The sequence below is a fragment of the Rhododendron vialii genome, chromosome 7a (assembly GCF_030253575.1).
Source record: "Rhododendron vialii isolate Sample 1 chromosome 7a, ASM3025357v1".
In the NCBI taxonomy this organism is placed as follows: Eukaryota; Viridiplantae; Streptophyta; class Magnoliopsida; order Ericales; family Ericaceae; genus Rhododendron; species Rhododendron vialii.
In genome coordinates, this window is record NC_080563.1 from 31,768,976 (window position 1) to 31,784,607 (window position 15,632).

The window sequence follows — 15,632 nt, forward strand, 5'->3', positions numbered from 1 at the left end:
ATTTCATTTATTTTTGTTGATAAAAAAAAAAAAGGGAACCAAAACCCACTTAATTACTTGAATGATCACCACCTAGCCGAAATCCTAACTGTGTCTTCTCTCTCTCTCTCTCTCTCAAAATTCTCCTCAACTACTATCTTCAACGTTCTCTCCAAATAAAACCTACTCCATGTAAATATCTACTAAAGAGAAACTTTATAAACTGCCCACCAACATAATACCTCTAAATCATAGCTAACTAATTAATTAAGATATTCAAATAAGGTACAACCTAATTACTAAAATTAATTTAACTTATACACTCGAAACTATAATAATGACCATTATACCTATAGTGCACGCAAGAATAGTAATATAGGACCGCACTATAAATGCCGATTTTCTAGCAAAAATAATTATTACGAAAAAGAAAAAAGATAGGGCGTAACAATGTGAGTGTTGTAGACAGGGTTACGTCGATGGCGAGGCGATAGCACAGGTGGATGAGTGAGATCAAATATGAAGGAATGAGGGAGGATGAGTGGTGGCACTGATGGTAGTACTGGTGGTGGTGGTGTGGTGAGAGAGAGAGAGAGAGAGAGAGAGAGAGAGAGAGAGTATTTTTGATGAGGTCATTAGCTGAGGTGGCAATTCCAACTTAGTTGCACATATATAAGATGAGCGATGCTACAAACATACCTTTGAAACACAATTCCGGGAATAATCGTACATCTAACAGTTGTGTTCGGAATTTTCTTTTGTAAAAATGGGTTCCTAGATTAAGATAGTGTACTAGGATGGTAAATTAAGGTTAGAACTATATATAGCATTATGGTGCAAGTTATCTTTTAACTTTTGCTCAAGTTTTTTTTTTTTGGGTCTGGTAAAATCTTATAAAGCTCAAACCAACCAAGAACAAAGGACCAAGTTCAAATACAGCCTCTACAAACAAGATAGCAGAAAAAAACCAAAACCCTATACAACCCCAAACCAGCTAGGGGAGAAAAAATTTCCTAATAATTTTCCAGCTAGCAGCAAGGTCATGGCTCTGGGAAGAAGATTTGACTTCTCTTGAAGAACTAATGCAAGCACGGATATCATCTATAATAACACATTATAAAGAAGAACAATCCTGGCTACGGTTCTGAAAGACCCTACTGTTACGCTGCCTCCAAAGCCAATAGAATATTATAGTAGCCAAGGACAACTTAAAGATCGTGTGCACCATAGCATCCCCCTGTGGAATTGCTTTGCCCAACTCAGCACATTCTGCAGCACGATTGGCCCACTAAAAATTCCATTGCGAACCAAAATAGCAGACCAAACTTGAGTAGAATAAGCACAAGTGAAAAACAGAAGGGAGTGGGACTCATCCTCCCTAGAGCAATTAAAGGACACATGTAGGATTCACTTGAATGCCCCAAGAAACCAACCTATCTTTTGTTGCTACACACTCTAGAACTGAAAGCCACTGAATGAAAGCCACCGTCCGAATGTGTTTTTTAAATCATGTGATCATATGCCAAGGAAAAGGAGGTTTAGGAGTCCTAAAAGCCTGCCAAGCAGACTTCACAGTATAAACCCCACTAGTTGTAAGGCTCCAAACAATAGAATCAACAGTAGTAGGATCTGGGATTAATGTCACCGGTGTTGCAGTAATGATTTCGAGAATTGGGGATTCCACTGTTGTGGCCAACACCAACAAAAATTTGGACAATTTCAAGTTAGCATCTCTACAAAGGAAAGAAAAAAAAAGTTTCTGAACAACACATATTCAGAAAATAAGCTCAGATTTATTGCTTAACCGTACTTCCCCATGGCAATTATTCATCCACATACTCCAGAGAATAAGCAAACATCTACGGGTACAAAAATTTCGCCCTGTGAAATTGGTACATGGCACTACTTCCCCATGGCAATTATTCATCCACATACTCCAGAGAATAAGCAAACATCTACGGGTACAAAAATTTCGCCCTGCGAAATTGGTACATGGCACTACGCACATATTACAAGACTTTCCGCGCGCCAACATCAGCCATGAGGAAAACTTTATTTAGATAAGTACCAAGCAATCCAGCCGAGTGCTCGATCAACGGTTTTTCTGTTGGCTCAGAATCAAGCAAATGTCGTTGGCTATGTTTTGAGCATCACTTGATATCCCAAGCAGTCCTGCCCTGGCGAATCCAACGCAGTACAGCCCGTTCTCCCCCTTCCAATGATCCGGCCTTCTTTTCTTCGGCATTCCGTCTTCATTGAACAGTTCTCCATCATCCTGCTTAGTAATAGATTAAACGATCATGTTCATTAGAGTTTCTTATTAAAAAAAAAAAAGAGGACTCGACGTAGCATTGCATTCATCGAGTGGTGCCATGTACTGAACCGGCCCCTTCTCGAATGATACGGTATTATGACCATATAACTTCGCGTATTATGCTTCCTTTTTTTTTTTTTCTTCATATAATAGGGGCCTTCCCTTGAACTTGACAAATGATGAATATGGATAGCATGTTCGAACTCCAATTCACATCTCATTTTTCTTTGTAGTGATGTTATGGGATTAACAATTACCTTTTAATTGTCAACGATTGTCCTTATAAGAACCATAAGTTATAGTTAATGTGCTCCAAACTAGTTGTACACAGGGGCGGAGACAGTGAAGGACCAGAGGCAACGTGCCCCTCTTGGTTTTCTACACCTAGCATAGATTCATATTTACAGCCATCCAATACTAGACACGTGTATGATAAATGTCTTCATGGCATAACGTTGTCGTAGGGACAGATGCATTACGGGTAGGAGTACATGGTAGTAATATTATGGAACTCCTGTAACATAGTTACTATTTAAGATATTCATTAAAAATACTTGGTAACACTTAAATACACATATAAAAATAGTCCAATAAATCAATTTTGAATATATTTTACCTATATTTTTTTAGTTTACTGTGAAAGCACCCACTATGAATGGTATCCCTCTATGAATGGTATTTTTGGTTCCGCCACTGGTTATACAGCCAGCATGAAAGTATTTCACCAGGCTATGTACTAACATATTGAGGTTGTTTGGTAAAGGTTTTGTTATCCCGTAGAACTCTGTGGTATATAGGATACCGATGATTAATTCAACACTTAGTTAAAAAATTTAGAAGTATATACCTTGAGCCATTTTCGGACAGTACTTTTGTAGCCGGTGGCAAACACAATAGCTTGGAATCGATTTGTCTTACCATTTGCAAAGTCAATGAAGTCTCCTTTGATGCTCGTTATGGATGGTAAAACCTGAAAAATCATTACCATACAAAAAGAATCAATTATATAACTAAACAAAAAGTTCATAAATTTTATGCTATAAGTTTTTCTTTTTTTTTGATAGGCAAAATTTTTTTTATTAGAAACTCTATAAATGGTACATCAAGAAGGAAAAGACAAACATCATTGAGAGGAAGAAAAATCCAATCCAATCATATGCAAGCATCGTTTAGTCTAAGTTCCGCTCAGATTTTTAGGCTTTTTCTTATTTTGTCCTTATTCAAATTTTTTTCTCACGTTTGTTAGTTTCGCGCTTAACTTTTGTGAATTATTGATTCGTCTCATTAAGACAAATTAGAAAAGTAAAAAATAATGAGTTTTACCTAAATATTTTTGAAAATATCTAAAATAAACCCAAAAAAAAAAAAAAAAAAACCCTTAACGGAACTTAGCCCTAAGATATGCTGTTGTAGGTTCCACAGTACGTATGTCGAACTTGTGACGTAATAGGTATTTGTAGCGATTATTTCTTTAAAGTAGGATTAAGATTAATCTCTCAAAATCTAGAGAGCTTCTTTACACATTTAAGATAGAAAAAATTGACAACATGCCATCTAACAATATGTGGCTAGTGTGGGGGTTGGTGATAGGAAAGGGTCCCTAGCTCATTGAGTCGGTCTCTGGTTAACCTCTTGTGCAACCTGGTTCCATCCACCTTAACCTGCGCGCACAAGTACCGCACCATTAGTGCCAAACCGCACTACAACACGAAAGGCCTATTGCGAGGAAATATGGCGAGGAAAATAGATTTCGTCGCTAAAAGTACACAATCTGCGAGGAAATTCAATTTCGTCGCTAAAAAGTTACATTTAGCGAGGAAATTAAATTTCCTCGCCAAAAAGTTACATTTAGCGAGGAAATTATTATTTCCTCGCCAAATGTAACCCTTTTGCGAGGAAATCTGTTTTCCTTGCTAAATGTAACCTTTTGGCGAGAAAATATTTTGTCACCTTTTTTAGGACTCATTAAATTTTTTATATGTAAGTCATTATTAATTATGTTCATGTATCTTTAATATCACGATGGTAAGGGATAATCAACTACATAGTTCAATATCATTAGCAAATTTATTAAAATAAAAAAGAGAAACGGAAAAAAATAGTTTCCTCACCAATCGCATTGAATTGATGAAATAAAAAATATGTTTCTCACGAATTATATGAACTCACTTTTCCCCAACTGAAATTAATTGTTAACAACGTCAGTATGCTCAAATTGTACTAAAATTTATTGTTTGAATACAAGCATTTTTAAGGACATGCTAAAAAAAAGTTCATCCCATAGTTATTGTCAACCAATCAGTGCAAATGATCAGTTGATCAAGAAAAGAGGTCCTCTCGCAAGCGACGCACTATTGCTCGCTCTTCAACTAAATCCAAGTACAAGGCTATTGCGAATGTGGCCGCCAAATTAACTTGGGTTTAGTCACTCTTCTTCGAACTTGGTCTTTATATCTCTGCCACTCCATTACTGTGGTGTGATAATATTGGTGCAACATATCTTACAGCCAATGCCGTCTTCCATGCCCGCACAAAGCATGTTGAAATTGATTATCATTTTGTGCGTGACAAAGTCGCTCGGGGTGATTTAACTATTCAATCTATTAGCACCAAGGATCAAATTGCCGATATTTTTACAAAAGGACTTGCGTCTTCCCGCATTCGGACACTGCGTTTCAATCTGAAGGTCATGCCTCGACCATCAGCTTGCGGGGGGATGTCAACCAATCAGTGCAAATCAGTTGATCAAGAAAACAAGTCCTGATAATGTAACCAATATTTCAGTGGTTATATTTTATCATTTGCAATATCTTTTGTAAAGCTTATCACTTGTAACCGTATTTGTATATAAATACCCAAGAAATAGAACACTCTTGGTAACAGAGTGCATTCATTAATTCTATCGTATTGTTCGTTTGACTGTTATAAACCCAAAAAAAGGACTGGACATAGGGATTATAAGTTTGTGGATGAATGATATGCTTTTCAGAAAAAGAATGCATGAGATGTATAGATTGCTTTTCATAGAGATATAACTGATTATTAATTCATACAAAAAAAATTAATGAAAAGCTAAACAAAAGATAAAGTACTTAATAATTGCGAAATGTATTTTCAAAATATCACTAATCTATTTTCAAAATATGTAAGGTTAACCCCATTTAAAAAGAAACATAACAAATTATTACTATTGTAATATTGTAGTGAAGTTAAAATTGTTATGGACGCATATACACAGTAAGAACAGATTAACCCACCAAAAAAAATATCGTATTTGCAGAAATTTAAAGTGCCAGCTCAAACTAATTTAGGCACTATAAAAGGTTACTAAACTTAGAGAGAATTAAAACGAAGTTAAAATAAACAAATTTAGAAAGGTATAAAGATTTATTAAAGATATATAACAAAATATTAAATTATAAAAAAATTCAATAAAAGTGAATAATGTTAATGATTTAAAAAATAAGTTTAAAGAAACACTACGAAAAGACTAAAATTAGAGAGAAATGTTTAAAAAAACAAATTTAGAGAGGTGAAAGGATGTACAAAAGGTTTATATATAAAAAAGGCAAAGGTTTGAACTGGAAAGGAAGTTGGTGTGATGGATGGAGTGAATGCCTCCATACAGGAGGCCACGGTTCGAATTCGCACAGAAGCAAACGAGCAGGAGAACCATCTTTTTTTAGTTTCAAGAGTTTTAGCGAGGAAAAATTTCCTCGCCTAAACTATAATTGGCGAGGAAAAAATTAGTCTAGCGAGGAAAAATTTCCTCGCCTATTTTGTAAACATTGCATTAGTCTACTGAGGAAAAGCTATAGCGAGGAAAAAATTCCTCGCTAATTGTGTCAGAATAAGCGAGGAAATTTTTTTCCTCGCAAATTCTTTTTGCGACAAGCCTTTTGCGAGGAAAACGGGCGACGAAAAATTTCCTCGCAAATACATTTTGCGAGGAAATCAGCTGTTTGGCGAGGAAACTAAATCCTCGCTACAAGCCTTTCGTGTTGTAGTGCCGGTCGGAGGCCAACTGAGAAGGCATTCTGACGGTCTAGTATGCACTCAAGCATGGGTAGATGTAGAATTCGTGTATTGCAGGGGCCCGAATTACATGTATTTTCATATTGATAATAGAAATATATATTTTCTAAGTATATGTTGCCACTTGCAAGGCTTGAAGAAGACACGATATTGTGTTTATATGCGTAGCCACAGTTTAACTTTATAGACACAACCTTTAAAATAATTGATAACTTGAAATTGTAGGAATATTAACCCACACATAAAGAAATTTTTACAAAAAAATTCCACTCAAGGGACTTGCAAGGGCCAATTGCATAGAACTTTTCTTAACTAACCTGAAAATTACTAGTATAATACGGGGGAATATTTTGATTTGCGCAGGGACCCAAGTCTCCCCTGGCACCTCCCTAGGACCACCCTGCACTCAAGAGAGAGAAAGTATAGGACTAGGGTTTCAGAGTCAAGTAGAACGTACCTCTTTAAGGTTTATCATTGTATCTTATATAGACTCCTGTGACTTGCTCTCCAAGTTGGGGTGTGCCTAGCACGCACGGTCACCGCCTATGTCACAAGTGACGTTCGAGATAAGATTGTAACCGTTCACATGCATGAGCTATCATCACATTGGCCCGTGCCAGCTCGTGTTGTAAGCGTTCAATTGACGTCAATCAAGGCGTATTAAGCAAGGCGGTTAGGTGCATATGGATGAGTTGACACCAGTCAGTTGTTCGAAGCATGGTGTTCGAACCACCAAGGCACGGATACATGCACTTGCTATTCAGTGATCGAGACACACTCTATCCGAGCGTCATGATGCCTGAGCCGCGAGCATTGAACTATGGGATTTGGAAGATTGTCCAGTCGAACCGGGTGAACTATGGGTAAGGTTCAAACCCTTGTGCCAGTTGGCTGAACCGTCATGTCCGAGCCAATTTGCCAAGCCAATATGACATTTTGTAGTAGATAGTGTTGTGTTCCAAATGGGCACGGTGTTATCCGAACCAAGCTGTCTGAGCCTCAAGACCCGGACAGCCAAGCATTAGGGACATCGACTGGGAGGTTGGGCCCGTCATTCTGGTCGAACAACCCTCTATGCCCGAACCCTGATATTTTGGCCCACTACAACTAGTATTATTTTGTAAATACATGCGAGAGCTATTGACAATAGTTCAAACATCACTAATCACAACTAACAATGCTAACTTTCGCCGAGTAAAAAATTAAAATGTAAAAAGAAAAATAAACTCAAGTTCTGGTATAAAATTTAATAGACACCCTATTTTTTGTGTGTGTGTGTGGTATGCACCCCTTGAATCGTCTTTAACTCATACATTTTGCATAAAAGTTCGTAACTCTTCAATCCATAGCTTTCAAATCATATGGCAATTCCTTATATTTTGACACAAATTCATAACGTAAACATTGAATTCATAGCATTTCAACGATATGAATTTTTAAGCAAATCTGATGAATATCAATGAGTAGGATACGGATTTTTACAAATTGTTATGAATGTATAAAAAAAAATATTAGAAACTTCTATACGGAGTCATATATATAAATTCATATTTAAAGTTGCCCATATCGCACACACCTAAATAGGAGCGTGCATTGTATTATTTCTCTTAATTTTTTTGTTAATAAAGTGCTACAACCCCAAGTTATCCACACAAAAAAAAGGAGAGAGAAAGTTATCCATATCTCTTCGGATACATATAAAAAGTTTTGGAAATGTAATAAATCCAAAAAAAAAAAAAAATCATACTCCACTTGTCTGGCATTAACTCGAGTTTCGCTATGGAAACAGCAAAAACAACAAAAATAATTATGATACTAAAAGTGTTAGATAAAGATAAGAACAATTAGTTTTAGCCTTGTCATTTTCTCTCTTGTAACGAATAATCTTACCCATACAATTATTTGTCGTGATCCGCTTGTTATGGATCGATTGTTTAACTCTTCACGTGCGAGTCGGAGGTCGCACGTGCAGAGGAATGTTGGAGTTTGATCCACATCAGTTAATTATCTCTTTCAAAACTAGTACATAATCCTATGCGGTCTCTCCACTCATGGCCAATTGGTTTCGAGTTGAATGTCTTAACAGTAATTTATACAAATAGTATAGGCTATGTTTTACTAAGGAAAATAAGTACTTATTTTTCTAATAAGTACTTAAATAAAAGTGATGTATTGTAAGAGAATGACCTATAGCTTGTAAAGCGGGAAATAAGATCATGTTCCGCTTAACTTTTAACACTTTTTGTCCTTATTTAATTTTTTTTTCGTATTTTTTAATTTTGCGCCAAACTTTTATGGATTATGGATTCATCTCGACAAGAGAAATCATTTGTTGATGTTCTTTTTTTGCTAAAAAGTGATTATTTTTCAAAATATTTGGATAAAAGTAAAATTTTTTACTTTTGTAATCATCTCGTCTTGATGAATTAATAATCTACAAAAGTTTAGCGCAAAACTAACAAATGTGAAAAAAATTTAATAAGGACAAACCACAGATAGTTTATTTATCTAAAAGTTAAGTGGAACACCACCTAAGTTCTTAAAAAATAAGAACCTGAAACGGGAACTAATAGTAAGTTGATATATAAAGTACCTGAATTTGTCCAGTTCTGATTTTGCGCATGGTCCCAACATCAATGACAGGGGATCGACCAGTTGTCATTTTGAGATAAAAGGGTCCCTTGGATGGGGTTTGAAGGCCGTAATGAGAGAAATCACCATACTTCAATTTGGCTAAGGACTCAACCATCTTGTCCACAACATTACATGGAAGCAACTTCAACATACACATTCCCAATTGCACCATTTCCTTACTCAGTACATGTACCTATATATATAATAAATTCAAACAAACATATGTTACTAATTGTTTTTTTTTATTCGGTCGATAATTTGTATTAAAAAAAATCAACAACTTACATTGAAATGCATTACCTTAGATTAAAATCCATTACATCAAGAAAAAAACTTACTATGAGATATGGACTATATGAATTCAAAGATGATTTCTGAATTTATGTCCAAATGTCATGAATTTACATACAAAAAGTAATGAGTTCAAAATTGATACTCCCTCCGTCCCTTATTTAGAGTTTAGTATTCCATTTTGGACTGTCCCTTAATAAGTGTCCATTTTATAAAGTTAGTGGGTAAAAGTTGATATATTATTTATTTTGTCTCTAAAAGTAGATTCCATTTTGAAAAGTTTGTGAGTAAAAATGTAATGATGATGGGTAAGTAGAGAAAATGGAGGAAAAAATTGATATGAAATATATAATGATGATGTCTTTTTAATAAGTTGGAGTTACGAAGCAGGATACTTAAAAAGGGACAGAGAGAGTATCTAAAAAATGATAGTACTCCCTCCGTTCCATATTGAGAGTCTCACTTTCTCTCTCCATTCCATATTAAAGATCTCGATTATTACTTTAATTTGGTGTGAAAAAATTTAAAAAAATTATACACAGAAGTAGCTGATTTTTTTTATTTAAAAAATGGCACGACTTTTTATGATGGACTTTAAATATAGAACAGAGGGAGTATTACTTAAGGCGATTTGATGGAGCATATATGCATAACGTACACATCCAAATAGGATGTGAATGATACTAGCATTTTTGGAAAAATGGTCATATCAGAAGAGTAATTCTAAAAAAACCAAAAAGTAGTAACGTTGTTTTTTTTGGGTACCGTAGAGAATATAAATAATAAAACAGTTTATTTCTCTAACAGCTTAAGCTTCTCGATTAGTTGGTAGTTAACAATCTAATATGGTATCAGAGCAGACATAGATCTTGTATTCGAATCTCACCGTCTACCTAATGATTAAAAATGTGTTTGGCCTATTTATACATGGATGAGAGTATGGCTACAGTGAGGGGCGTATAGAGAATATAAATAATAAAATAGTCTATCCCTCTAACAATTTAAGTTTTTAGATGAATTGATTACCAATCTAATACATATGAAGTCTTCTAGTTTTGTTTCAAAGTAAAGAAACATATAATATTTATATAATAATAAAGTGATAAACTTATTCATGACGGAGCCGCGAACAAGTTTTTTACAATAACCACCAATTGCGGCCATCCAAAAATATTCTGGACAGTCCATATTTTAATGAAACTTTTTTCAGAAAAAAGTTTAACTCTTTATGGAAAAAGTTTCATTAACATCTTAATCATTCAAAATACTTTTGAATAATCACGATTGGCTCTGTAAATAACTATTCACTGCTCCGCTGTTAAAATGATTTTCTCAATAATAAAATAACCAATCCATGGTCATTTTCGGTTTGTCTTAAAGAGGCATGTTTTATGTCATTTTCAGTATGAGAGCATTTCTTATTTCTTATTTTGCTCAAGCTCATTAAAAGTATAGTTTCTAATATGTACATCTAAATTAGGGATCTTCGTAAACTTTTCAAAAGATTAATAAAATTCTTTTTCTTATCCAAGAAAAATGTACGACGACATCAAAACGAGCATTTATTATGGAGAAGATAGAGTGAGACAAGAATTATACAGGGCTACGAACAGAGATGGCCGCTCGAGCACCACAGTTGACAAGATCATAGGCAATTTCCATGCCAGAATTCCCACACCCAACCACCAGCACATCTTTCCCCTCGTATCTCTTCCCATTTCCGTACTCACTGGAATGCACCACTTCCCCACCAAAATCCTCCAACCCCACAACCTCCGGAACGAACCCTTCGCTGTTCTCCCCCGTCGCCACCACGAGAAACCTCCCCTCGAACACCTCCGTCTCCCCCGACCCCGCATTCCTCGCCACCACCCTCCAGCAGTTCTCCCCGTCCTCACGCGACGCCGACTCCACCGACCGGCCGAGCAACGGGCTCACGCCGAACCGGAACACGTAGGTGTCCAGGTAGTTGATGAACAGGCTCTTGGAGACAAATGTGGGGAAACGGGAAGGGAACGGCATGTGGGGGAGCTGGCAGTGCTGCTTGGCCAGGTGAAGCTTCAAGCGGTCGTAGGACTTGTTCTTCCAGAGAGAGGCGGTGCAGCTCTCTCTCTCTAGAACTATGTTTGGTAGAGAGAGAAGGTTGAGGCAGGCTGAGGTTGCTATCCCAGCAGGCCCTGCCCCTATGATGATAACCTCAGTTTCTTGAATCATGCTTCCGTTTTTGGTTACTAGATTTGAAACCTTAGTTTGATGATTATGAACCTATGGAACTGAATGTTTCAAGTAGCCACATAAAAAGTGGGTATTTATAGGGGAAATCAAAGCAAATTCAGGTTTCTTTTTTTTTTTTTTTTTGGTAATTACATCAAATTCATGATATGCATGGATAGAGATATATAGGGTCTGTATGTGCAGCCTATAATCACGGTGTTGTGAGTAGAAATAGTAATTAATTAAGTTACTAATGGCTTGAGAAAAGCATTAACTGCATGGGATGCATGGCAAGTAAACCCAACGTAGCTTTGAGTGCTAGGGGTGATGAATTTGGTTGCGACAGATTAAAGAGTATTTAAAATGGACATTTATTGATCAAGATTATATACCCTGCCATATTATCTGTCGGAGAAACTTTTGTGTATCCGGGGATACCAAACTCCTTGGTACCCCCTCTGGTCCGTTTCTCGTTTTTCGGTTATTTTTCGATCACATTTTGATGATCGGCTCCGTTCATTTTGTAGAGTTCAGTGAGAATATTGTTCGTACTAGAAATGGCATTCATTGGACTTTATTTGATACATGATCGGCACACGTGAAAATTGAAGAAAATCAAAACGGGTCAAAAAACACACTGAATCGGAACCCAGTTTTGGTTTTTTTGCGATTTTTACGTGTGCTGATCATGTATCAAATAAAGTCTGATGAACGCGTTTTTTGGTATGAATAAGGTTATCACTAAACTCTACAAAATGAACAGAGCTGATTATCAAAATAAGATCAGAAAATGACCGAAAAATGAGAAACGGACCGGAGGGGATACTAAGGGGCTTGGTATACTTAGGATACACAAAAGTTTCTCTATCTGTAGATATGAAATTAGTTGATGAGATGTAAATCTGCCTAAACAATATGAAATTACTCATGATCAACTCACACTCACCCATCTGGTTTTTATTTTTTAAATTATCAAGCTTAATTTGTGAAACACAAACAGAAATGTATTTTTTTTTCAAATAGGGAAAAAAAAGAAGAAAATGTATGATTTATGAAGGAAAAAAAAAATGAACGCTAAAGGATGTTTAATTGGCTTGATGATGCATGTTGTGTGCAAAACTTGTGAATTTCTACCTTTTTCTTAATTTGGGGTTGTTCATTTGGGAGCTTTAAAACCCCTGCGCACGGTGCCCAATACATTGTCTCTATCTATCTATCTCCATTCAAACCTCCTTCAAAACCCAAAATAAGCCACTTGAAATGGGTGGTTAATTAGCCTTGATAAACATTGATGAATATTTCTTAATTGATGATACAGCCACTCACCATGGGCGGGCTTAGCATTATCCGCTTGGTAGTATTTAAAATTACTCCATGCATGCCTGCAAAAAAAAAAAAAAAAACCCAAAACAAACAAGCCCGTGATTGGTATAAACTTTGGTAACGCGGAGCAAACAAAATTTGTCTATGGAATTTATTTCGCACTTTCAAAAATCACCTCGATGGATATCATGATTTACGAGCTTTCAATATTAAAAATTATTGAAAGCTCGATGAAATATCCTGGAAGGTTTGGATAAATTTTCAAACTCTCATTAAATTAGACCCCTCAGATCCTATTCGTGGAAAGGAAAGGGAGAGGCGTAGAGAGATGTCATCTCTTTGGGAACTATAGGACCAATCAGAAGGCTGGAAGGAAGGGAAAAAAAGAAGAGTTTGGCCAATTGATCGATAAGGCGATGGGCATTTTCAGGAGACCGGTAGTAGGGAAGAATCGAAAAGACAAAAACCTAAAGCTATATTCAGATCGGCAGCGGCTGCAATTTCTTTCTCTATTTCTTCAGATGGGATCATTAATATACGTAGGAATAAATCATTATGAAAGAGGCTCAAGCAGTACTATGGGATATTGATGAGTCGTTGGGTATGGGTTACGATGGTGATGAAGGGGGAAGTCGCGTTAGTAAGATTGCTCGTTTTAAGGAAATTGATGAAGAGCGTTTAATTAGAGCCATTTTGGCCGAGGAGCTAGGGAAGGGTCCTAGATTAATGAGGCAGAGATGATGGGTTTAGATTTTTTTTTCTTTTCTTTTTTGGGCTGCTTTTTAGGAGGAAGGTGTTGGAGTCCACCCATTGTTGTGGGGTTTTGTGAGAGATACCCGTAGTGTTGGGTGTCTTGTGTATTTTACCTGGAGCCCTCCATATGCGAGACGCTTAATGTGTTCATAATGTGATTTTAAGGGTACCCGCGAGAAATCAGTAAAAAAAAAAAAAAACAGGGCTTCATTCGAGCAGTTTTATTTGAACCGTTGTCTTCTTTTTTTTTTTGCTAATTTCTCGCGTACTTTTAAAATCACGTTCTAAACACATTGAGCGGTTTGGATCATCCCAAATTGGTCTGGAAAGGGGCGTCCTCACTTAAATACAGTAAGGGCGTCCTTATATATATTTGTAAGCCTTATTAGGGTTAGTGTGCGACATAATGTGAGGGAGAGGGTGAGACGAGCGTGGGAAGCTGTTCTATGGCTTTCGGGAGAGGAACCGGCAAATTTTTTTCATCTTTGTGTATATTGTATGTGAATATATATCAAATGAAGTTTTTCTCTAAAATCGCTATGTGGGTTGTGTGTGTGGTATCCCTCTTGTCCTAACAATTAGTATCAGAGTAAGGTGAGAGGAAGAGGGTTTACCGAATCCCACAAATTCGATTTCTTGAAAAATAAAATAAAATAAAGGGTGCTCAAAAACTCCCCTCACCGAGACAATCGCACAGTGTATGTGTGGTTGTGTTTCATCACCCAAGGAGGTTGCACGGGCGTTTTCGAAAGCAACGGGCGAAGGCGCAGTTCTATTATGTTGGAGCTCGAATCAGGAGTGCTCGTACAGAGATTCTAAGAATAGGGTTGTGTTCGTCTCAAACACGGATATGGTCGGAACGTTGCCGGAAGAGCTCGGATGAAGGCCCACCTGCGCTGCGGCGCTTGGAGGCACAGTGCAGACGAGGGTTGTTTTGCAAAGCCCAGTTTCGTGGTTGCTTAAAACAAGTTTTGAGCACGAGTTTAGAAGTGGCTTGTAAAGACAGTGCTAGAAATGGTCGAAAAATCACCGGGTGGTACCGAAATAAGCTTCACGCTCCGATAAAAAACGGTGCGTGTGATGAGAGTAAATCGGACTCGCGTAGACGCGCCCATGCGCGTAGTAGGGGAGCAATTGAGTCAGCATGCCATGACAGCACCATGGAGAAGCCACTTGGCGCCATGTTAGGTCCAATCATCAACCACATGGAGGACAAGTTAGAGACACGTGGCAATGCCACTTCAGTAGAATGGGTCCCACATGCGGTGCCACATCATCAGTCAATGTGCTACGTCCTCGGTCAATGATGACGTGACAGCTAGTCCAGTCAATAGGAAATATTCCCAAGTCTTGGGAATATTCCAGATCAGTTTTTTGCATTTTTCGAAGCTGTTCAAACTTTGTTTTTAACTATTTTCTCATTCCGGATCCAACCCCATGCTCCCTTTCCGGTTTAGAGGCTCCTAGGCTGGTGCTATTGCTTAGTTGAGGCTTTTCGGGCTGTGGGGAGGCTTGTTGTAGCAAAGTGATTTATTTTGAACAGCCATGGGAGGTCGTGATTAGTTGTAGGAGACATAGTAAGCAAGGATACATTATTTCGAGCTTGTATCCCAATTTGGAAGGTGTTGGAGAGTTCGTCTGGTAATGACACAAGCGCTTGCTAGGGGCGACATATCGAAGATCAAAGGTTGCAGGGAAAACCTTGGGGTGGAACGTGGATGGATGAGTGGCGGGAGAAGACTAGATAGAGATGAAGAAGACTAGATAGAGATGATTGAGACTAGCAGGAGGTTTTGGGAGTGGCGGATATGATGAAGACCTATCATTGAGATTTGCAATTATGATTTAGGCTACATGAGGAGAATGATGGGCAACCAATACAGGCTTGTGGAAAGTACGGACATATGGAGCTGATGTTTGATATGGGGACAAGCAGTATGGGTTTTTTTGTGACAGTGAACAAAAGAAGCAACAATTGCAGAGACGCATAGAAAGGGCATTAGAGTACAAAGAGTCATGAACTTAGATGTCCAGGAGTGCCGGGTATTGAATTGGTTTGTGTGTGGAATAGTCTGCAGACAGCGGGCAA

General features: G+C 37.3%; 1 protein-coding gene across 2 annotated transcripts; it reads right to left on the bottom strand.

Moving 5' to 3' along the window:
• Positions 1 to 1,752: 1,752 nt before the first annotated feature.
• LOC131333268 (probable indole-3-pyruvate monooxygenase YUCCA11) lies at positions 1,753 to 13,319 on the bottom strand. Of its 2 annotated transcripts, none has more exons than XM_058367714.1 (5): positions 12,966 to 13,319; positions 10,853 to 12,849; positions 8,922 to 9,155; positions 3,141 to 3,263; positions 1,753 to 2,254 (listed from the first exon to the last, which is right to left on the bottom strand). In XM_058367714.1, the coding sequence occupies exons 2-5, from the start codon at positions 11,465 to 11,467 to the stop codon at positions 2,072 to 2,074; spliced, it is 1,155 nt and encodes a 384-aa protein (XP_058223697.1). In that variant the 5' UTR covers positions 11,468 to 12,849; positions 12,966 to 13,319; the 3' UTR covers positions 1,753 to 2,071. The 2 variants fall into 2 exon arrangements, with proteins under 2 accessions (XP_058223697.1, XP_058223695.1); XM_058367712.1 differs by having other exon boundaries at positions 12,953 to 13,319.
• Between the last annotated feature and the right edge of the window lie 2,313 nt (positions 13,320 to 15,632).